Genomic DNA, 24,020 nt, shown 5'->3' with positions numbered 1-24,020 from the left:
TGGCGAACATGCGGACATGAGAACAGTTTCGCAAAGGAGAAAGGTACTTGACCTCAGGAATCACCCCTTTCAAGGAAGTATTTTTGGGCCACCCTTTATATATGTAGAACTTATTGTTATATTTGATTCAAGCGTATAAGTAGTGTACAAGTGGATGTGTATTTGCATTTTGGACCACTTCAGTCGCGAAATCCGCCCCCGCGAAGATTGTTACGCGTGCGTGTGCGATATTACCTGTGAGTATAGCTTCGTGGGTTGTCTTGGAGGCCACGGAGATCGTGATCGTGTCACCCTGGTCACGTATTACTTCCACGCTTTGTGTCTCCAGCGTTACTCGACCTGAGATTTACACCAGACATAGTTTTTTCGGCTACGATCTAACGCTACGCTCAACCCAGCATCCCTCAACAACTCTATTCGGCAAGACTATCGTTACACATTGATGTTGTCGTCGACGGTGACGAGTTTGTACATCGTCTCGCAAGAATTTCGGTAGATAATCAGAAAAAAAAGTATGTGTGTACATCAAAATCAAACAATGAACAAGAACATCGGAAGCCGTGTGTTTGCGCGAGCTTTCGCCCGAGTGCAAAGTGTTTCGATATTTCTGCGGCTTTACTGCAAAACTAATCTTACTCTGAGCCAATCGATTTGTCATTTCTATCATTTCTCAAAATTCTCTGTTTTAACAACGCATCTCGGATCGTTTTGCATTACAGCCACGAATTCCATTGGTATAAAAAAAAAAAGAATAAGCATGTGAGAGCTTGACAAAAAAAAAAATAAAATCCCGGAGCGTTCAAAAATATATCTCTTACCAAAATCTTGCGACATCGCGTCGATCATAGGACGCAGATCGAAGGCATCGAAGCGTATCTATAGCGTACTTAAAATCTCTCTATACAGCCCACTCATTTAGTACTCATCTCTTTAGAGCCCTGATCGTGTTTTCCGCGATCGATAGGATTACCTTCCGGTCCTGATTCCTCGGCGCGCTGTGCTTGCGCGTCGACTTTCTCCTCCACGATTTTCTCCTCTTCCTCGACGGTGATCTTCTTCGTTTCCATTGTTTCCTCGCTTTCCTCTGTTTTCGCTATGGAATTTATATACACATATTGGGACACGGGTCTTTGACAAAATCGTTCGTGGTCGCGTCGTGTGTCGGTAGAAAGGAGAGAAGAGAGAAAAAAGAAACGGGAAAGTAACACATGTCAGAAAAGAAGGAGTCACGGCGGGCAACATAGACATCAAGTAAGGCACGACACGTAAAAAGAGAAAGACAGAGAGTGATAGTATGATGTTCACGTCAATTGTCGGGTGTCTGACGCGATATTTCAGCGTTCGTATTGGTTTTCGTGGTCTTGCTACAAAGAGACTTCAGTGTATTATTTGTTTGTTTGTTTCGTTCACATCGGAAACGATCAACATCAAATCGAAAACGAAACGGTACCTTTGCTAGCAGTACTTACTGAACCTTGGAAAGGCACGGTGATTTGCTAGTGGTTCTCAGAAATTAAGAATGTGTACGGACACGTTACGCGTTTGACGAACTGCTCTATCAAGACTTTTCACTCTGGAAAATTATTCTGCAAATCTTTTCAATGTTTCTATTAATTTAGAACTTCGGACAGGGTCAGTGTAGAAAATGATCAAGAGTGAATTGTCGACGATGGAGCAGTGCCACGGTTGGACCGCTGAGAGGACGGCGATAGTTCTTTGCCACGCATTGAAGTCACTGCAGGGGAGGCTAACGTTCGTATTACACGCTCAGAGTTTAATCGCTATGACTTCGTCATAAATTGTTTCAAATTTCACTTGTCAGTACACAGAGGACGATCAAAATTCGATATTAAAAAAAAATTTAGTACCTATCCATACTTATGAAAATGTTAGAAAACCTAAATTTTCATAAAAATTGACTTCTACTCTTTGTTCTCTAAACCAACACAGTGGTCAACATGTTAATACCTGATGATATTTTGAAAATGATCTCATTTTTCTTAATTTGTGAAGATTCGCGAGTATCGCCGACCTCAAAGCGTCGATGAACTCTGAGAAATCAATGTGACCCTTACTCATGACGATGACTTTGCTCTTGCTGGTCACATAGCCGAGCTCATTCTCGGCTCTGACTTCGTAGACACCGCCGTCGGAACCCTTGACCAAAGTAACCGTGAGATCGTAGCTCTCCTGCCGTTTGCTGTCCCTTGTGATCTTGATCCTAGCATCCGCCGACACTTCCTGCCCATCTTTGAACCATTTGACTTGAGGCTCCGGTGTTGCAGCCACCTCGAACACCAGCTTCATGGTGTCTCCTTCCTTTATCCTCAGATCGGTGAGCTTCTTGATCAGTCTAGGTCGCGTGTTCACCGTCAGGGTCGAGCTGGTTTTGATCTCGCCGTACTCGTTCTTCAGCATACAGGTGTACGTCCCCTTCATCTCTGACTTGACCTCCGAGATCAGCAGCTTGCAGATGTTCTCCTCCTCTGTGCGAGTGTACTCTTTCTTCTTCTCTGTGATCTCCACGTCGCCGATGTACCAGTGGACGCTCGGTTTCGGGTATCCGTCCACCTCCACGGCGAACTCGATGTTTGTAGCACCTTCGTTCACCGTGACGTTCGACATTGTCGCCTTGAATCTTGGTATGCCTCGTACCTGTGAAGTTCGTGTGGATTTAAATCCCTGGCAGGTATTTCTCAGTACTACAGGATGCAAAACTGTGTTCTATTAATACTTTCAGATGATACTACACTCTAATCGATGAAGATACCAATTTCGATCATTTATAACCAGGGATAAAAGGTAACGGTTATCACAAATATTTTTAGAAAAAAATCAGTGATGTGTTCGTTATTTAAGTTGAGGATATGAATCGTGCAGTATGAAGAAAATTTTTTTAAAAAAATTAACCACCCGGTTAAATTTTTCGTGGGGCCATTACGAACAAAAGCTAAACTGGAGGCATACGAACTTTGTGATCACTAGCCTGCGAATTTTTATTTAAAATAAAAGTGTTGCATATCGGTTGTAAGAAACAGGAGCCAAGCAAAAATTCCTTTCCATCTAGTTCTGTCTAGTGATTAAAAAAGATTCGACCTTGCACCTCAAAACGAAGGTCAATTGCACTGGAGACTGTTTCACGTTCAGCAGTAAAAGAATGTGTAGAATCATTGGTACAGTAATAAAATTGAAAATATGAGCGTTCGTCACCTGAATCTTCGTTTGATCGGACACAGTGCCATGTTCGGACGACACTTCCGCTTTGTAGATGCCAGCGTCTTCCCCCACTGCGCTCGTGATCTTCATGATAAATCTGTTTCCTTCTTTCACCATTTTTATGCGACCATCTTGCTCGATAAGTTTTCCATCCTTGTACCATTTGATGGACGCAGGCATCCTGGACTCGACGTCCACGGACAATATGAGAGTCGCTTCGTTGTCGAGGATCTGTGGTTCGCCTAGTCCCTTGACAATCTTCGGCGGGCTGAGAACTCGGACCTTCCAGATCTCCGTGGTCTGATTAACATCGTTGCGAGCGACGATGGAGTAAGAACCGGCGTCGTCTATTCTGGAGTTCTTCATAATCAGTTTGTAAATGTCGTTGGCCTCTTTCACGATGCTGATTCGACTGTCCTCCTTGATCTCCTGACCATCCTTGTACCATTTTATTTCCGGTAAAGGAGTAGCCTCGATCTGTAGCGTCATCGTTACGGTATCGTCAAGGACGGCCGTGATGTCGGCTTGCTTCTTGATGACTTTCGGAGCAGACTTGACGATCAGCTCGATTTGGGTGGTGTCCTCTCCTAGTTCGTTCTTCGCAAGGATCGTGTACACACCGGCGTCCTTCGCGGTAACGTTCTTGATCACCAGAGACATCGATTCTTCATCCTCCCAGAGGTACTTGTACCTTCCACCGGCGACGATCTCTTTCCCGTCTTTCGTCCACTTGATGTCTGGTTTAGGGTATCCTCTGATCTGGAGCTCTAGCATCGCGGAACCACCGGCGCTCACCTCAGAGTGCCTGGTTTCTGAAGCCAGCTTCGGCCTCTCTGGGTCCTTTATCAGTTGATTCACTGCTCCTTGGACGGTCAACTCGGCACTGCAGCTGATGTTACCTGTGCATTCGAAGGGTTAAATAAGAAGAGTAATAAGAGCGGGGTGTTGATTGAAAGATTAACGCGTTCGAGACGGACCCGAGTGTCTCATTATGGATGGTATTATGTTAAATAATCAAATACGCTCGTTTACCTATTGGCCAACTGGCGGAAGAAGCCTAGGAAAGAAGGCATAAAAATTTCATTCTAGAATCATCCCCTACTCGGTCGTACCGCGATTTTTACCCCACCCTGTATATTCTTAGACAAAACACTGAATATGTATAAAAAAGGTTAAAAAAAATGTTGTAGAGTAATAAAATTTTAAAAAATAATTAAAAAAATATAAGTTGTAAGACTTCATACATATTCAGAGTAGCATCAATTTTTATATATTTTTAATATAAATTTTATTCCGCTATCCTTTACAGTACAAAAGTTATACCGAAACGTCACTAAACTCTTCGATTTAGTCCCCAGGAACCGATACCGACTCGAACGTGTTAATAATTAGACTGCGGATCTGTATTGAAACCATATATAAAAATTTATTTCTTCCTTTAATACTGTTAGCAGGACAACAGTAACGTGTCGACAGTCTTCGATTCTTTTAACGTTTCTGCTGTTTAAAATCGCAGCTACCCATTTTTGTCATAAATTCATAAAATCCGCAGTCTATTAATGACAACTCAACCATTCGTCTACCTGTACTGGTTTGTGCCACGCAGGTGTATAGACCAGCGTCCTCCGGTCTCACATGTTGGAACACCAGCGCCAACGTATCCTCGTTATCCTGGAAAAGAACTTTGAACCTTTCTTCGGGGTCGAACGGCTTTCCGTCCCGTAGCCAGGTGAACTGAGGCTCCATGCCAGGCTCGAGGAAGTATTCCGGGAGAAAAAGCACCTTGTCGTCGGTTACCGTCACCACAGCTTCGCACGACGCTTCCCCGAAACGATTTTTTGCGGTGCAAGAGTACTTCCCGGCGTCCTGTTTCTGAACGTCGCTTATCACCAACTCATAGAAACCCTTGTCCGATTGCTCGGTGATTATTTTCACGCGGGGGTGGCTCGCGTCGATCAGACTGTCATCTTTGTAGCTGCAATGGAAGCAGTTGAAGAAAATGTGTTCACACGATTTTAGGAACGACGAGAACGTTGTACCGATCGGTTGAGGTCTTACAATTTCATTTCAGGGTTAGGATCGCCTTTCACTTTGACCATGAAGCGCAGGTAGGTGTTCTCCAAGAGCTCGGTGTCCTTGAGGCGTACCAGGAAGATGGGGGCGTTGGCCTCTGCCCTTGCTTTCTTCTCTTCCGGTGTAACTGTGATCGATCAAATAATTAAGAATTATTTGTTGCAACCGAATCAGTCGTTCCGACTATTTAACCCCTACGATTTATTTTACGGTTACAGTGATTACAACTTTTTCAAAGTTCATAATTTCCTAGAAGAAGCACAAATATATATATATATATATATATATATATATATATATATATATATATATATCTATTGTATGTCTATATGCTCTCCAATGGCTGTACAGTAACAATAACAAAATAGAATTTTATTTCTGACTCTATTCAGAATTTTTATCACTGGTCCGATGTTATAGTGCAAGGGGTTGACTGAGAAAATAATTTCAACCTACGTTTCTGTACCACAAGTTGAGCAGTGCAGGTGGACTGTCCCTCGGTGTTCATAGCTCGAGCGATGTAAATACCAGAATCCGACTCGAGGACATTCTGGAGGGTGAGTTTGAAGGTTTTCCCGACTGCAGACGCTGTCACGCGATCGGCCAACTTGTCTTCCAGTGGTTTGTTATCCTTCAACCACTGCACAAGAGTCGTTGCATCGGTGTGCAACAGGGTGCATTCGAATGTGGCCATTTCCCCAGCTACGCGAAGAAATGGTGATCAGTCAAAGGACAATAATAAAAATCGTAGACGAGACACTTATACCTGTGGGCAAATTTGTTATTTGCTTGACAGTCTTTGCAGAGGTTTTTTTGAGTAATTTATGTACAAGAGTATTCGATCTTTGCGAGAAAGATTAAAGGGGGGAAAACTCTACTGACAATTCTCTCTACTGAAATTCCAAGATACTAAGAGAGTCTCGCTAAATATACAAAGCTATTGTCTCTTCGATTTATACATACATATATTACAATGGTCCGTACCGAACAAATCGGTACTCAAATGTTCTTGTTTAGTGCTACAACAATTACGCAATTCGGTTCTAGAAAAACCTTGGGGGGCGACCGATGAATACTAATGTAGGAAAGACGACAGTGAAACAGTCAATAGAAAAGTGGCTGCTACGTGAATAGATGTAGAGAATGAATAGATAAGCGTGTTCGTGGTAAGTGTGTGAGTGTGCACGATGATTGGAAGATTCTCTTTGTGGCTGTGTGTAGCGTGTTTACTGTGAATGAAACAGATCGACAACATCTAGGGTTAGCAATGCAGCTCAACCAACCGCCTAGTGGAACGTATAGAAGCGTTTTACTCAGCTGGCTGGAAGATAAACAGGAGAACATAGAAAGTAATATCAATGATACAGTACGACAGAAGACTGAGAGAGAAATGTGCGTAGTACAGTGGATGATTCAGAATAGTAGGCAAACTGCGTGTCACTTTACCTACGGCGTGTATCAATTCCACGTTATTTTCTGGTATCGCTAGAACAGTAAAAACGTCTCTTATGTCACGTGCTCCGCTCCCCCTCCATTCTTTGTTTTATTATCTTAAAGGGTGGATCAGGACATTTGGATTTCTTCACGCTTCGTTTACGTAACTAAATAAATGTAGCAGCTATCCTAGAAGTTCTTGGACAGTGTCCGAGAGTGAATGTTTCGTCGATGCCAGCGGGCGAGACTTTAATTAATTTTGTGTCGTGTTGGAAGTTAAGGGTTGCGCGACTACTTACGTTCAATGCTGGAGCCTTCGATCGTTTTGACGAACACAGGTTTCCCTGCTTCGCCGGCGGTGATTGTACTCGTTTTGGTCTCGATCGCCGAGACATTGCCAGCCTGATAAGAGCTCGAACTGCTCTCCATCCTCATCGCGCTGCTCGATGACTCCATTGCCGACGCGGACATGCCATTGCGACTGCTGGATACGGCAGAGTACTCTGCAGAAATACAGAAAATAAATAACATAGTACAGTAAAGTCTTGATCTAAGCCGAACGGAGCTACACGATGTTAGTCAGTTCGCCACCCCCCCCCCCCCCTGGAGGGCATGGGTATTACTGTACACCCATGTAGCTGTGAAAAGGTTTATAATGGTCGCTATTTTTTTACAGGGACAAAATATACTACATATAGATATAAAATATACTAGAAATGTTACTCTTTCGTATGTTAAGAGCCAAGGGTGGTCACTTGACGTGACTTTTGCAGAGTCAGCAGGTCGATAACTGTTGTATAATTTCCGTTCACAGCCTTCAGACACCGACTTAAGATCCGTATTGGTCTTGATCCGACGGGTCTTAAGTCTGTGACTAAACGTATCACATTTTTTGTCTGTATTATCGATATCACGAATTCTGACGCCAGAAACGTGCTTCAAGTTTTTGGCTTTATTTCGCAGAGAATCAAGACAAAATGAAGCTCAATTTGTAGCTGGAGATATTTTTTAGCGCGCGCTACCCCCGATTTCATCCAGAAAACTCGTCCAATGGCGTAAAAATGCTTGGATTCCACGGCATGCACATCGTCGATTTTTGGTCTACTTTTAAGGCTTATATTACCAAATATCTGCATAATCTCGTCAGCTCGTGACCAACGCGCGCTAGATTGAACCTTCCTCTGTCGAATGAGCCCTTTCCCAGCGAAAAATATTCTCATATAAGGACGAAAAGTTGAGACACGTAAAACCATTTTTCGCCTATTTTTGTCGATAACGTGAATACGTATCTTATCGCGAATCTACAGAGTCTTGGCTCTTAATCCTTAGAACTAAATATATAAGCATTTACAAGTGTATACATGTAACCCCTTAAAAAGTTCAAGTTCCATTGTCTACCTTCCACAACTTTGGAGGAGCTGCTGTATCGACTGGACGAGTATCTTCGAGACATGTCTGCAGTTTCTTCTTCAACTTTAGCCTTCTTAGAGTCTGGGTTTTCAGGATTGCCTGGGTTGTCTGGGTTGCCTCTCTTCTCCACAGCCTTCTCCTCGGGGCCTGGATTTCCTTCTTTCTTTGGTCCTGGGTTGCTCTCCTTCTTTGGTCCCGGACTTCCTGGGTTCGCTTTGATCTCTTCCTTCGGTTCCGGTACTTCTGTCAATTGTAGGTCGTCAGCAGCGTGCTCGGCGAGTGCTACCACATCGCTCGCGTACTGTCGGATCTCCTTCAGCCAGCAAACCTTCACAGGATCTTTGTGCGCTACCAAAGTGATCGGGTAAGCGGGACTCGCTGGATTGTGGAGCTCGAAGGATCGTACGTCCTCTGGGTGGTCCTTCACCTCTACTTCCGGTAGCTGGAAAACAGTATTGAAGTAAAAGTTACAGCAAGGATGATATTGTATAACCCTCTTCGTACACCAGAGAACTCTAACAGTTAGTACAGTCACTTACTCGAATAATATCTTTCAAGACAAACACGGATCTGTCTTCCGATATTCGTCTGACTTTGCAGACGAGTATGCGAGCTTTGAAAAGAAACAGATACCTTTCCTTGCTCTTTCCGTCCTTGTCAATCACCGTATACCATTCCTGTCAGGCCAGAACAACGTATACAAATACCGTGTAAAAATTAATTCCGATTGAAATAAACCAACAAATAATAATCCACTAACGTGTGTGAGTAGTCTTCCAAGTTTGTGGATATTCCCTTTGTATCCTTCGATATTACTTATGAACTTATTATCCGTTGCCCTATGGGGGATACCTAGCATCAACTCCAAAGCCTTTTGGAGGTCGTCGCAGTTTTCGCCTAGTCGGGTCGAATACTTCACCAGCTCCTGTAACCAATGCCTTGTTACTAAAAATGCAACGAAAAAATAGCGTTAGGTGACGTGAGTAAGTTGTCTGGAAAAGGTGATCGCAGAGGCGGGCTTCCGGCATCGGTTTCGCTATAGATCTTTCATCGTTCGAGTGGATAACGTTTTTCTACGATGGATGAGGAACGAGGGAAAGGATAACGTGCCGCGAAGACGACCCGTTTTTAGCTCGCTAAATCCGTACGACGCCCACTCCGTCCCACACCACCGAGAAACGCTCTGTCGCGATATTACAACTATACATCGTCGAACTTTGTGGCTTTCCTTGATCTATATCCACCCCCTCGCGGATCATGGGAACCGGAGGACGGTGTCGAGGTGAACGAATTCCGAATGATCCGACGTCATTGTGCCGATTCGAGTATTCTTGGCGTTTTATAGCAACGGTCTGCATCTTTATCACCACCTAATCGGATTAACAATATAGTCGGTTTCTGTAAATACCAGAGAATTCCCAAAAATATAAACAACCGAGACAAGCGAATCGAATCGACTTTCGTCTTTGAACTGTACGTGATTGAGTACGTTTATTCATTCTTAAAGCATAGTGTACTCGTTTGATTTTCCTCGTCGAGAATTATTACCACTTTGCTCCACTTTCCTGCAATTTCTCTTTCGTAAATTTTTATAAACATCCAATAATCGAAAAGTGATTATTCAGTTTGTTTATCTTTCGTAATTTATTTTCGAGTTTTGCACTGTGTGTCCAGCAGCTTATGTTCGCGATTCTTTTCGGGCAACGGGCCCAAGATCGAATCAGAGTGAGCTACACGCTAAGCCAGAAATTTGTACGCAACAAAATGAGATTAACGTAACGTGATCGTTATAAATCAGTCGGGCCGGTGATGTTAGTCAAGTTTCTCCGATGTTAGACGCTGTGAATGAAGTATTTTCAGTTTTCCAAGGAATTCAATAAGCGCCGACGACTCGAAGGGGTGGACGCACCCTCCAACGAGAGAAATAAAGTTCGACGCAACAATTAATCCATCGGTATGCGTTTTCAAGGCGAACCGGGAAGTATTTTAGCGCCGTGCTATTTTCGTCCGACAGATTGAAATTTCGGCACGGATATAGGTCACGTGCGGGTTTTACAGGTCGTCGTGTCTGGCCGCCGTCAAATCGGTTCTCTTTAAAGTTTCTTCGAGATTAACAATACTCTTTGCCGTTGTAAATAGCTAACAAAAAAGGTTGCGACATATTAAGAATTCGGAAAAGGCGTCTTTCTTTCTTCGATCAGAAAGAGACTGCGAAAAAACTGGTTTCATGAATGAAACGCCATTAGTGACAGGTTCAATGTCAAGCTAACGTTCTCGAATATCTTTGAATACTCGGAAATCTTTTTTAAGCTTTATATCTCCCATGTAAATATTTAAAAACTGTTAATATTCACGCAATATCGTAATATAATGTGATTTGAGAATTTCTATTCAATAATTCGAAGCTGCCGAAAACCTTGATAATGTCCGGGTCAACGGAACTATGCGATTTAGATTTTGTCTTGAAACGCGAATCAGAGTTGTAAATTATTTACTTCTTGACTTTACATCGTAACTCGCGTTATTCACGCGCGGCCAGCTTTCATGAATCTGCTAAATTGTTCACAAGCAAGGAACGGTTACAACGCTTTTCAAGGGAGGACAAAGGTGCACGGGAGTTTCGAAAGGTATGGAAAGCATCGGAAAGCTCGAGGCAACGTAGCGGGACCTATCGAATTTCAGGAGCAACGTTATGTGACGATTAGTTACGCGGGTGGTTTATGCACAACTGCTGGAATGCTTTCAAGAGATATACTCGGCACGCTGTATTTCTGTCAAAACACCCTTGAAATGTATTTTGAAATGGATTTTTTCGGAACGGGAGCGAAGGAGCGCGATAAACAAGGGGGAACCCGCGAGTTCATCGGTGAACGTTACCTTGAGTAGGAGCTGGTAGTCGTTTATGCGTTGTATCGGAAGCTTCAAATGTTCCGATAGACTTTTGTCGTCACGGAGAGTCTGGCTCAGCTCCTGCAAACAAGAATCTCAGATAAATGACTGCCCCTTCTGGCTAATTAACCGATTGAGGAAGCGTATGCTGATTTATGTTCCCGCCGACGAGCTTAAATGCACCGAAGTTACGTAAAATTTAATTTTCATCGCGAATCTTTTTAGTAAATCACAACTTATATCAAATTCTATCAAAAATTTGCATTGCCCAATTTTTTGATTATTTTTACGAGGTCCATTTTGCTGTTCCGCAATCTACTAATTACTGTAATAGAAATTAATGAGATGATCTCTGTGACGAATAATTTTTATAGAACACAATTCGAACAGATGGAACCAAGCTTTTGTCATTTGAATTTATGTAAATGATCCTATTTTACTCGAACACGAATATTGCGAACGATTAAAAGCTCCAGGCATTTAAAGAGATCGAGTGTCCCCCGTCTACGAATGCACCAAGTTTGGTCGAAAAGAAGGAAGATTGCAGATTAGAATTAATTCGCACAGTTGGTCCACGTGGTGGCCGTCACTGTAATTCGACACCAGGATGAAGACTCGCGTATTTTTGGATGGGACTGGATTTTCCACGCAACTATTCGCAATCAGACGAACGGTAAATCAACCGAGACAAACTAGCCGTTTTACGAGGTGACGTTCTGCGATAGTAATAACAATAAATGTTAAAAGGCTCGTCGGACGAGCGGAATGCTCGATATTCGAAGAGAATTTTTCGAAGATGTTTCGGTTAGTAAGAATCTGGAATCTAAGAATCCCCTTCCGAAAATTTAGCACAACTATTCCAGTCGTCACAGTCAGTGACGAACTCGTCGCGAACAGTGTTATTTTCATTTAACACTTCGAGACTCGACTCGGCAAATGTTAACAAAAAGCTCGGAACCAATTTCCAGATATTCCAAGTCAACCGAATAATGCAAATTATTTCAACTATTTTCCATTACGTATTTTTAATGACACCAAATACTGGATTTTCAAGATGGAGGTAAATCGCTGGCCAATCAATTTCCAGACTTTCCAAGTCAACTTAAGAGGGGCCGCGATTATTCAACTATTTTTCACTGTGTATTTCAATAGCACCAAATATTGTACGTTCAAGATGGAGGCAAACCAATTTCCAGATTTTTCAAGTCAACTTCGGAGGAGACAAACTATTCCAACTATTTGCACTAAATATTTCGACGGTATCAAATGTTGAATTTTCAAGATGGAGGAAAATCAATGGCCAATCAATTTCCAGATTTTCCAAGTCGGCTTCAGAGGGGGAAGATTATCTCAACTATTTTTCACTGTGTATTTCAATGGCACTAAATATTGTACGTTCAAGATGGCGGCAGAACGATAGCCAAGCAATTTCCAGATTTTCCAAGTCGACTTGAGAGGAGCCGAACTATTTCAACTATTTTGCACTAAGTATTTCGGTAGCACTTTTTGGATCGAAGAACGAGGTTCCACAGAAAGAAACAGCGTCGATGAAGGGAGCGGCTCGCCGAAAACAAATGATCGACGAGGAACGCGGATAACGGAAGACGACGTGCCGACAAACCGGAAGGGCGGACGCACCTTAGCGGAGGTCAAGGGAGGTAAACAACCGTTGTTCGTGTTTCGAGTCGTTGGTTCGATGAAGATACCGTGGCTGGTCGCAGACTGGACCAGGTCCCTGCTCCTCTGTCGATTCTCTTCCTCCGCAGTCGGTGGTTACCGAAAATCACCCGCCAGGAGACCAATACGGCCACGGCTATACTTAGACGCCGGACGAACTCGCGGACTGACCACGCACAAAAACAACGCGGATCGTCTCCGGATTGTGAGCACCTTTTACTCGAGACCACCGCTTGTCTACGCTTCTCCAGACTTAAGGAGTCACCCGGTATCTAACAGGAAACACCGCTAATATCTGCTGATATTACAGAGAGTGATCAAGTTATTATCAACACTTCCGAAACTACTACTTATTTGAAGTTCGGTAACAAATGGAATTAATATTGTATCTATAATTCCGTCCTATTATAATCTACCTGAATCTAATACCTAATAATACTTCTTTTATTACAGAACATATTGTTATGTTTCCAATAGCATACAACAATAATTTTATATTATTTGCTAGTAAAAGAGATGCAATAAAAAGCTTCACTGTTGAGTAATTTCAGTAAACCAATGAAAGATAATTAAACAGAAAATACTATTTTGTGCAATTATCGAGGTTCTACTGTAGATGAGCCTGGAAAAATGCTCTACGATATAGAAAGCTATAAGGAGCATCACTTCATTTGCACATAACTTTGAATGCAATTAAGCCAGCGGCGATTTTCATCTGATTTTATAATAGCCTCATTATATTATTATTTTTATATTTCTTTTCATCTGTTGGACAAATTTCTTCTATTCTTTTGTTCTCGTCCGTAGTTATATACAATTACTTATTTTTATTGTATTGTGTCATTTTTAAGCTTCTTACATGTACTATACGTCGAAAAGCTACTATTAAATTAACCATTACTAGAGTACGGATTTTATGCATTTATGACAAAAGTGCGTAGGTGAAACCTAAAACGTATCGGTACGTTATTATCAACCAATTGAAATTATCAAAGGAGGAAACAAATTTTCATTTAGTACCGGTAGCTTGTAAATGATGCAGGAAATTTTTATTTTGCATAAAGATCCGCAGTCTAACTGTTACTATTATTTCCATCTACACATGTTACTCTTCCAGTTCGAATGTAAAATTAATTTCTATCGAGGAAGTACACTCCCCATTTGTAGATGATAATACAGATTTTGCAAAAAATTTTTTTGCAGCTTCAAATCCCAAGAAGGTTGAAATAATAATAGAACATTTTTACATAATACTAGAATAATTCAGGAAGTTTTTGAACAAATTTGTCGCATTCGGACTTCTCTCGACACTTTGCCTACGGTTTCATGTAATCGAATTTTCCAACGAGAGTAATGGGAAAGCGAAAGGCAGACGGGCCACCCTATCGATGCCATAACACTATCGCCAGAGCCCTGAGACGCCTATTCCATGTCGTTGCCAATTGTAATGATGGCCACCGAAATAAACCTAAATCGAATCCAATTAAAACAGGAGACAAACGGAAAGGCAGATCGTAAACACGTCTAATCTACGAGTGTCTTAATGCATTTTGGTGCGACCGGGCCTGAAACCGGACACGATTCGGACCGATCTAATTTTAATGCCGTATCATTAAAACGGTCTCGAGAATCCCGTGAAAATCTCGTCGAACTTGAGTCAAGTCTCCAGAAATAACAGGTCGAATCACGTTGAAAAAACCGAACAACAGACCGAATGTAACGAAACGTTTTAACGCATAGTTCTTGGCCACCCACGATACTCGTGTATTATAATTATAATGATGAGTAACAGCTACTGCGCGGTTTGTAATTGCAACAATGTTTAGAACGGATCTCCACATTCGAGCCTGTCCATAATTAATTGAAAATTGTATACATCCCGGAATCAATATTTATGTATTTTAACTACGATTTTAGCAAAAACGCATAAATCGGATGTATCAATAATTTAACATTGCTGCTGGGATTCTGCATCTGCTCTTGAGAAAATAAACGATCACGTGATTCTGCAAGTTTGTTCCTAGCGTTCGCCACTTTCTGACTCTTTCGGAAGATCAGCGAGATATTTCAGGTTTGAAACGAACTCATTCGACTCTGGCTGTTCATGCCCTTCCTGCGAAACCGCACCAATATAAATGCGTACTCTACGAATTGCGACAATTTATACCTAAAGCGTATACAATTCATTTACAAACGTTCACGAGAAAAAAGTAGTTTAACAAAAGAATAAAATATTCATTTTCTAGAGCACTGCACAAAAGTTAATTCCATTCTCTTATGACCTTTGCGAGTTTGTTTATTAATATAATTTTGGTTAAACTTCCACTCAGGGGACCAAAAATTTTCAACTTTTCTGAATGTAATATTATACAATTCGACGAAAAGATCATACAACTTTAAATTCTAGTGCGCGGAAGATGCGCTAGCATCTCTAGTGCGCAGAGATTACTGGTTCAAAAGTTACGCGTGCTTAAAGTTCGCCGATTTCAAGCATCTTTGACAGGTAGATTTTCAAGAAAATTTAGTGTTCAAATACTTTTTGGATCAATTGTATATCCATACGCATCTCTTTTTTTGACCGAGTTATTTAAAAATCGTGTAAAAAAAGAATTGGGTGTGTCTGAATTGGGAGTGGTGTTAGGGTGGGCGTTAAGAGAAACGGATCTTAATAGACTCGTTAGAATCTTTTAATCGATTCTAAGGTGTATGGTGCACCAATAAATGTCGACGCAAGTTTAGAACGATCCTGCACCGCATATAGCGCGGACCGGTGAACGGTGCTCTCTATCATCGGACGAGGATTACGCTGTCATCGCGTAATGACAGCAGCGCGACGTCACCGGCCGATAACGTGGCGCTTTCTTCCTTTTCTTTGCGGGGCATCAGCATTGTCGTGCATCAGCAAGAGGAGCGAAAGATGTTCCGCGCGTCGAGAATAAACCGAGCTATTTCGGGGGCTGGACAGACGCCCGCTTTTACCCCCGCTTGTTACGTAATCGTGAGATTTCCTCCGATTCACATGGACAAGACCAGCTATCTCATGGAACGGGCTGGAACATCTTCCGCCATTTACCCATTCTAGAATTTTCCTATCCGATCGCATTAAAAAAAAATTTACTTGAACGCGATGCCCGAGGGCTAAGATTTTATTAACAATCCTCTGATACCGTAAAAATTTTGATTACTTTCGAACAAGTTGAAATGCGAACACGTTCGGTTGAATACGCGTTTTTAGAATTATTCGAAGTATGTTTATTTCAAATTTGAAAAGAAAAGACGCCTAAGTTCTACGGCCACCGGTGTTCAAACGCTGAAATAAGAAGATGGTGCATAGAGATCTTTCTTACCAACGATCGAATAGGGGAACTTCGGCTTTTGTATGTTTTTAACTTTGTCGTTTCATTGAGAATATTATTTTTAAAAATTTTTTTAGCGGATTTAATAGACAAGCGACTGACCTCAAAATATTCTCGTGCGGCATCGTTCATTTGTAGGAATTCCTGCGCAGCTGGCTCGTCCCTGCAGTAGGCCACGTGCTTGTCGAAGTCCCTTTCCTGGATGAACGAACGGTCCACTTAAATATTAACTTTTTTATACGGACAATTTTTAAACTGATTCTAATTTGTCAAACTCTGGCCAGATAAACCCATTTGTGCTCAAGTCAAAATGTTTCATGTTTAAGCTTTTGTGCTACCTTGAACTACGTGAAATGCAATGATACAAAAGCTTCGACGAAAAAATATAATTCTGAATTCATTGATTTAAGAAACAAATTTTTCTCTGGCATTGGCTCCATTTGGATCGCCCTTGACAATAGAATACTCTGTGGACGTTCCCAACATTGAATACGGAAAGGAATATTGATTTTTGATCTAAAGTAAAATAAATATTTTCATTTGTTTTGTATTGTCGAAAAGTTTACGGAGATAAAAGTTTCCTCGTTTATTTTGGAGAAAAGTGTAAAGCCTTACCAATCGCAGGAAAGTCTTGCCCAGCATACGTGGCTGATCTGCATAGTACTTGACGCCTTCGATCAACACCCTGCCGAACGATCTAAGTAAGGTTCGAATTAATTTCCACGCTAAATCACACATCATGCCTACGAGCCGGGGTCCGCTTCTTTCTTCTATTCAGTGCGACATTTAGGGGTGCAATATTATAACATTGAGAATGAGTCGGCGCTGTTAATCGTCCACAATGCGGTTCGCTATTAGACTACTGAATACTGATTAAATAACAGGGGGTTTTCGTCGAAGGTAAGTCACAATGACATTATTAAATAATCTTGGGGAGTGAAAAACAATGGCAGAATCTTATTTTATTTCCTGGAGCTAGGGGGTCAAAAACTGAATACTTTCCAACGAGCAACGACACGGTTAAACATGCTACTAAATGTTTTTTGGTTACAGACAAAAAATAGAAGTTTCAGATCTGTTTCAGCTGCTTGATTATTTAACGCTGCCGTTTTCGTTGAAAAAATAAATTTACGGGGTCAATGAAAGCGTGCTCGCACATACTGTGAGGGGAGGTGCTCCAAACTTTCCAGGAACCAACAGTTTTAGTTCGACTACCGGATTACATCAACCACCACGCAACACACGATCATACAAACTATGTTTCATTATCGAACTTACGCCATTTTACGATCTAAAGAGAGAAAAACGTACGTTGGCGAATGTGTACAGCGTGTATCGTGTGTGCGTGTTTCTTTTGAACGTTTTAGCTCGACTCTCGTATCTTTTCTTTATCGAATTACAATTGGGAATTGAAAATAGACATTCACTTTTTAATTCTAGTGAAACTTTGCTTGAAAATTTCGATCGACCGGAAGACAAAAACTGTGATAAATGATTCTTTAAGAATACTGTGAGCAAGGTCGATAAGATATTTTGAACATTTTACGATCGATAGACTCGGGAAGCTTTTCGTTTAATTTTTCCGAGATCGAAGAAAATAAGTACAACGTTCGTATTCTCTGTGACGTGAATCATAGAATAATAAATAGAAACTGTTCTGTTTGTAATGAATGTCTGGTTCAATGTGTCGCAGTGAACTTCGTTTCTCTTGCCAACGTGTTCGTTATACGTACGTATTGTGGAAATCGGCGATCTGCTTCAGGTTCGTGAAAATTATGTCTTTGTTATCGCGCACGATCCGTGGAACATCCGGATTGTCGAGCGGCTTCAAGTATCGTTCGACGACCAGCTGAAGGTCCCTGCCAAACTCCTCTTCGGTCTCGACCAGTTCTTTCACCACCGCCCTACAAAAAAGAATCATTATTATCTCTCACAACGTATCTCTTAATTATAAAACAAACGCTTACACTCCAATAAAATTAACAGCATCGTTCAGCGTTCTTTTTAGTACTCACTCTCTTCGATAATGCGAGTCCTCGGGTCGGTGTCCAGCCGCTGAGTCCTCGCTTAGGGCAGTTTGCATTAAAATCGACATGGGCAGCCATCCTTCCCTCGAGTCTACTGTGCGGACGTACACTCTGCGGGAAAAAATTTCAATCAGACAAAATGTTCTTTTTTAATTAAATTTATTTCTACAGTAAAGTAACACTGATTTTTATGTGCGACAGGTTAGCAAAATTTTTCATATATTTTAGAACGTTCTACTATGCTCGACAATGCTTTGATGTCCAAACAATATTAACCCTTAGTTGGTGTGGTAACATTTCGGGTGTGCAATTGGTAGCCTGCGGATCTTTATGCAAATAAAAATTGTTTGCATTAATTGCAAGTCGTAGGAACCAAACAGGAATGTATTTCTCTCTCTCTAGTGAACTTATTAAGTTGCAAAATATGTATTGATATTCTTCAATGTTTTTCATCGTTTCACTGTTTGAAATTACACTCATTTTTACTGTAAATGCATAAAATTCGCAGTCTAGTAATTGGTAACGTGGGGTTATTCATAATCCACTTATGGTTTGTATGTATACCGATGAGTAGAACATCTTTATGCGTTTATGGTAAAAATCAGTAGGTGCAATTTAATGAGATTGGTCGAAAGAATTGAAATGTTTCAATGCATCAGTGCCAGCTTGTCAAAATGATTAATTAGTATAATTTTTATTTCGCATAAAAATCCACTGTCTACTTGATGAGTATTGTTGTCTGAAATGTTATCAATAGTTGCGTGGTTTGTGCATAAAAGAGGAGGCAACCACAGAATCAACAACTGAAACAGTTGCGGGTGGTCAGAGACCCAACGATACCAGCTGAGGGTTAATAAGATAGAACTGGTGCTAAATTTTAGTTGGTCTTAATGATCCCGGTAATTAGATCGCTTATAGGACGGACGCACCAGATTTCATATTCGACGTACGATTAACCGCGAACGTAATTTTAGTACGAACACGTTCAGATCCTCCGCCAGTAATATCCACTGGCCCATTTTACATGGTACTGACAATTTCAAGGCCTAATGGGCCGAACGATCCGCCAACAAATTTTGCGTTCTGTTGAATGAACGACGAATAGACGAATTAGTCACTATACTTAAATATAACTTCCGACCACCCACCAGCTTGTTCACCTATACTTTTGAATACATATGACGAAGAAAGGATATTTTCCTCGCGATGACACGTTGCGTCTGATTGGTCCTGTACTACTTCCGGAGTACAAAATGTCCGTGCCGTTACGTAAAATGGTGGAATATTTGCCGCGAATGTTGCCGTATGTTTCGCTCGACAAAATTGTAAATCATGCACGATCTTTAGTCTCACCAGAAAATGCGTAACAAAATTTCAGAATGTAACGTGTTAGCGTGGCAAATAGTAAATAACTCGCGATCCATTGAACGGTGCGGTTGCCAAACCACCGAATCGATGTGTATCAACGCGAATCCTCACCGCTACACGAACTTATTTTCAGATCTGGCCGATATTTCGCCTTCCTCGGAATCGAGGTACCCTTGGCGAGCCAATAGAACGAAACGCGGCGCTCGTTAAATTATGCAACCGAATTTTATTTAGCCGCGCGACATTTCGTTTCGAGACGACGCAACGACGACGCGACGCGCCGCGTTCTCCAAAATGTCTTCTCAGCGCTGTCATCGCGATCATCGGACGGGATATTAATGGCGGTTCGTGACGTACTTTTCCGAATGCGATTATCACGCTGTTGAAATTTCGCGAAACATCGGGAACACCTTTCCGAAGGATAATTTGTATATTATCGACTATGCAACTATTCTGGCGGGCAGCCAATCACGCGAAGTGTCTCAGGATATTATTGCCGTAGGGACGTTTATAAGCGCTTCATCTTCATTAACGTCGTCGTAAATTAGCGTGGTCGGTATTATTCTAAAGCGAACCGAGTAGAAACATCATCGATATTAATATTACATACTATGTAACGATATCCGGGCATCCTTGCGCAGGACATTACGCTATTTGTCGCGGCCAGCCGAAATTCTCCGGTCAGAAATTCAGATTTGTCGTGGGACGATCGTTCCCGGATAAGACTTGAGCTCAGCTCTTATGGCAGAAAAGACTAGGCCAATCACGTGGGAGACGCTAATAATAGTGGGAATGCATAGTTAAATTAGCAGATTTCCTCGGTGAAGCGTGATCAAACAAACGAGTTCTGGTAACGCTCCGATCAAAGGGACTCTATCCTCGAAAAGAGAAATCACTGTCAGACGGCACGCCATTAAATGTAGATAATAGCGGCACGAGAGAACCTTAATAAACAACCGAAATTATGTGTCCACGTATGATCGAGGAACAAACGATATGTTTAATGAGTAAATAGGCGTTTCGGTCCGATCCGGAGGGTTGAAATACGACGAGTTCATTGGCTCCGAAGTTAACGTAATGCCCAGGCTACTGTTAGACCGGAGCACCTGTCGTTGCTATATTTCGTGCACGGATATAGTCGTGCGGGGCCACGTGAAAGCGTGGCCGCGACAAGTCATCCTCCTTCGATGCCGTTTTTTCCCCCATCTTTTCGCTATCTAGCCGTTGATAATGTTCGACCATCGAGCCGATGTTCAACCTTTTTCGACACGTTCTTATTACATCCTTCCGATTCTCGACAGGACATCACCGAATTAGCGAACGATAGCGATTCGAGCACGGTCGAACAAGTGCAACATATTGGTCACCTCGCACCTGCCGAGGCGATATTTCAGCACAGCCTTGAGGGTTTAACGATGCCGCGTCCTTGGCGGAGTCTTCAGAGTTCAATGCGGAACCCGCTTTGACGATGATCTTTGAGATTGTCTTGAATCTTCGAGCTCTCTTGAGACTTCCAAGTGTCGCTATAAACTGTCTGCTGATAGAGACTTAACCGTTTATCGCATTTTGCCTCTAGAACCTTCCCGTTTGAAGCATCCTCTTATTTCTAGACCATCCAGTTTAAATGCTCCACCAGAACCGGATACATTTCCTCGCATAGAAAGTATCAGATATGTGCTTGAGCAATATGATCTAAGGATTGCAGAGATATTGGCACGTCTCTCAGTTCCTAAGGTAGGTTCTGCACTCGTCATGCTTTCTACTTATTCCTAGAGCTTGCGTGCTAGTCTAGTTAGCGTCCACCGTTAGAACGGCCCCATAATCTCTCAGCTATCTCGAAAGCAGGTGTTAGATGCGACCAGCCAGGTATCGGCGGCTAAACGGTGAAAGATACGATACCTCTGAAGGCTGACGTCCGAGCTTGACCTCGAAATGCCTCTCGAGCGAGGATCAGCGTGTTTCCGTCGCGGTCTGACCGATAGTTTGTGCCAAGCAGCCGAGTTGTCCAGCATGCTGTCTATCTCGCCGATCTCCAGATCAGGATCCAGCTTGATCTTCCTACAACACGGCGAAACGCCGAGAATACAGGCATCCGCGCGTGCCCTCGAGGTACCGAATCGTTCGACGGCGATTTTAGTCGGGCTTCATGCAGACTAAATATTATTCGCCGTTAATAGCAGCAAGCTTTAGCCGTTAGTTAAAACGCGCGCAACATCGTCGGGACGCTTTCGATCTTCGAAACAGGCCGGTGGTTTGTTATGCGGCTCGATCGGCGATATTCGCGGGCATGCTGGTCTATTTGCGGCAGTTAGGCGTTCTTCATGCGGACACTGTGGATTTCCCTTGAGCGAGCGCTCGACACACAGTGGGTCCCTTTTCCCGAAAACATGGCCAAAATTAAAAATTTCGCACGATCTTTATGAAATCGGTGCTCTTATGTTTTCGGAACTGTTGAATTCGAATATGTTGCCAAAAATGTAAAATTAAAAACGGGAAATCAAATTGTACCAATATAATAAGTAGACTGCGGATTTTATGCATTTATGACAAAAATGGGTAGGCGTATTTTACAACAGTACGAACATTAGAACAATTTTAAAATGCTGTTACATTATTTTCAGCCTATTAAACATATTAAGAAAGAAAATAAATTGCTATCAGTCTGTTCATTGCTTCAGTCTGTTGCAATTCAGGTAGAAAATTTTTATTTCGTATAAAGATCCGCAGTCTAATAATAAGAATTGCTTTTAATTTTTGGTGAAAATCGAGTATTTTCCGATTCTCGTGTATAATTACGGAATAATTAGAACAAAAACTTTAATGAATTAATTTCAAACCAGTTTTGCAGTTAATTATTATAGAAACATATATATTCCCGATTTCTTTGAAAGGTTTAGTCACGCAATGTAAATATGTTGTTCAAAATAGTAATAAGGAGACTGCAGATTTTTATGGAAAATAAAAATTGGCTGTATTAATCCCAATATACAGGAGCCACGTAGACATTTATTTCTTTCCGTAATAATTTTATAGAGTCGACAACGATACAACAGTATTTTTAAATTCTTTAAATGTCTAGCGTTTTGTAAAAAATATTATTTCTTTTTCTCGACTCATTTTTACTTGTAGAATCACCCCCTGCCCGGTTGTACTACGATCTCCGCTCCACCCTGTATATAGCAAATGTACAGTAGCAGATTTTTCCTGCTGTACACTTCGAAAATTGCATTTTGGCCAGGTTTTCGAGTAAAGGGACCACTGTGCGACGAAGTTCGATCATCGTAGGTGTCTTCGACGGTGCGTACTTCGTATTTCCGTCGACGCGACCACGTCGGGCCGACGAAGATCATGCTGCGGAGAAATCGTTCGATGAACCAAGTCGCGAGAAAGAGAGAGAGAGAGCTTGATGGTTTTCACCGCGAAACTTTCCATCTGCCGCGCGGCACAGCACTCGCGAGTGCTGTCGACGTATTTTATAAACGCGGCCGAGATACGCTGGCGAAACGTCGTTCGCGTAAAAATATCGTCGCGAAAATAAGCAAAGGGGAGCCATTCGCGGGCCGATCTTTTGCTGTTTGACACGCGGACTCGCCGTGCTTTAATCTCTCCTCGCAGATCCAGGCCGTGCCACGTTCACTGGGTCGCACTCACCCCCCTCGTTTCGTTCATGCATTTTCTGGCGACTTGTCAGAGACATGCGGTTCTTTGATGCGTCGATAAGTGAACTAGGTTACATTGTAAAAAAGAGTAGTCAAAAAGAATTCCTTACATTAACGTGCAAGATCTTGTTGCTTCAAAAATGGGTCACTTGTTGGTTCGCTTAACCCCTTGCCTTGTATTATTGGACTAGTGCTGAAGATTTCGTACAGATCTCAACGAGTATAAATATCATTCTATCAACATTTAAAATTCAAAAGAATTATTTTTGAGGTTCTAAAAATTATTGAACTGACGAAGATGTTTAAAACGTTTTCAGTCTTTCCACTAGAAGCTGCAAATATTTTCCACCGACTGACCCACATTATGTCAATAAACAAAATGTTCTAGAATGTTCAATGATGTTGCACTTTCTCACGCGATCGTAGAAAAGCATAAAAATCTACAATAATTTTGCTATTCGTCAATGTAATTGTTAACGGAGTTGCAAAAAGAAATTGATAGTGGGGTACTGACATGAGGGTTAAAGCGAAGGTCTGAATTGACATTTAAAAAAGATTCGCAGCTTTCCAGACAGTCTAAGAAAGAGCTTTCACGCGAGTGGAGTCGCAAGGCAAGGGGCGAATGGTTGCAGAAAAAATAGTCTAAGAAGAATGCGACAGACAGTAGCTAAGCTCAATTAATCTTCCGACCTAGCGTAATGCGTTAGGATAATGTGACAGAGAACAGCGTTAACGAAAGCGGCAGCTGTTAACGGAAAGGCTGATTAGGTGTTCGAGAAGCAGAGGAGTTTTCCGAAAGTGACGGATCGCTCGCAACAAGCCCGTATCCCTCGGGCTATAGGCTATATAGGGGCTGAGGATTATTTTCGGCCGCGCACACGTTGCACACACACGGAAATAGAATTTTAACG

General features: G+C 42.0%; 1 protein-coding gene across 6 annotated transcripts in view; it reads right to left on the bottom strand.

The window, feature by feature from the left end:
• The window catches only part of Obsc (Obscurin), a 46,863-nt gene that overhangs the window by 15,294 nt on the left and 7,549 nt on the right, over window positions 1–24,020 (bottom strand). The window contains exons 3-20 of one of the 6 annotated variants that reach the window (XM_076803410.1): window positions 21,350–21,508; window positions 18,071–18,193; window positions 17,789–17,959; window positions 16,671–16,752; window positions 16,158–16,253; window positions 11,011–11,103; window positions 8,894–9,058; window positions 8,673–8,810; window positions 8,122–8,575; window positions 7,023–7,226; window positions 6,736–6,774; window positions 5,746–5,991; window positions 5,275–5,416; window positions 4,800–5,191; window positions 3,211–4,115; window positions 2,076–2,655; window positions 971–1,093; window positions 235–339 (exon numbers count right to left, since the gene is read on the bottom strand). In XM_076803410.1, the coding sequence (XP_076659525.1) occupies window positions 235–339; window positions 971–1,093; window positions 2,076–2,655; window positions 3,211–4,115; window positions 4,800–5,191; window positions 5,275–5,416; window positions 5,746–5,991; window positions 6,736–6,774; window positions 7,023–7,226; window positions 8,122–8,575; window positions 8,673–8,810; window positions 8,894–9,058; window positions 11,011–11,103; window positions 16,158–16,253; window positions 16,671–16,752; window positions 17,789–17,959; window positions 18,071–18,193; window positions 21,350–21,508 (4,217 nt within the window). The remainder of the gene's footprint in view (window positions 1–234; window positions 340–970; window positions 1,094–2,075; window positions 2,656–3,210; window positions 4,116–4,799; window positions 5,192–5,274; window positions 5,417–5,745; window positions 5,992–6,735; window positions 6,775–7,022; window positions 7,227–8,121; window positions 8,576–8,672; window positions 8,811–8,893; window positions 9,059–11,010; window positions 11,104–16,157; window positions 16,254–16,670; window positions 16,753–17,788; window positions 17,960–18,070; window positions 18,194–21,349; window positions 21,509–24,020) is intronic. The other 5 variants (XM_076803411.1, XM_076803412.1, XM_076803413.1 and 2 more) reach the window with 5 other exon arrangements.

This window comes from Halictus rubicundus, chromosome 18, assembly GCF_050948215.1.
Source record: "Halictus rubicundus isolate RS-2024b chromosome 18, iyHalRubi1_principal, whole genome shotgun sequence".
Classification (NCBI taxonomy): domain Eukaryota; kingdom Metazoa; phylum Arthropoda; class Insecta; order Hymenoptera; family Halictidae; genus Halictus; species Halictus rubicundus.
The sequence above is the reverse complement of the archived record's forward strand: the minus strand, read 5'-3'. Positions and strand labels throughout refer to the sequence as shown.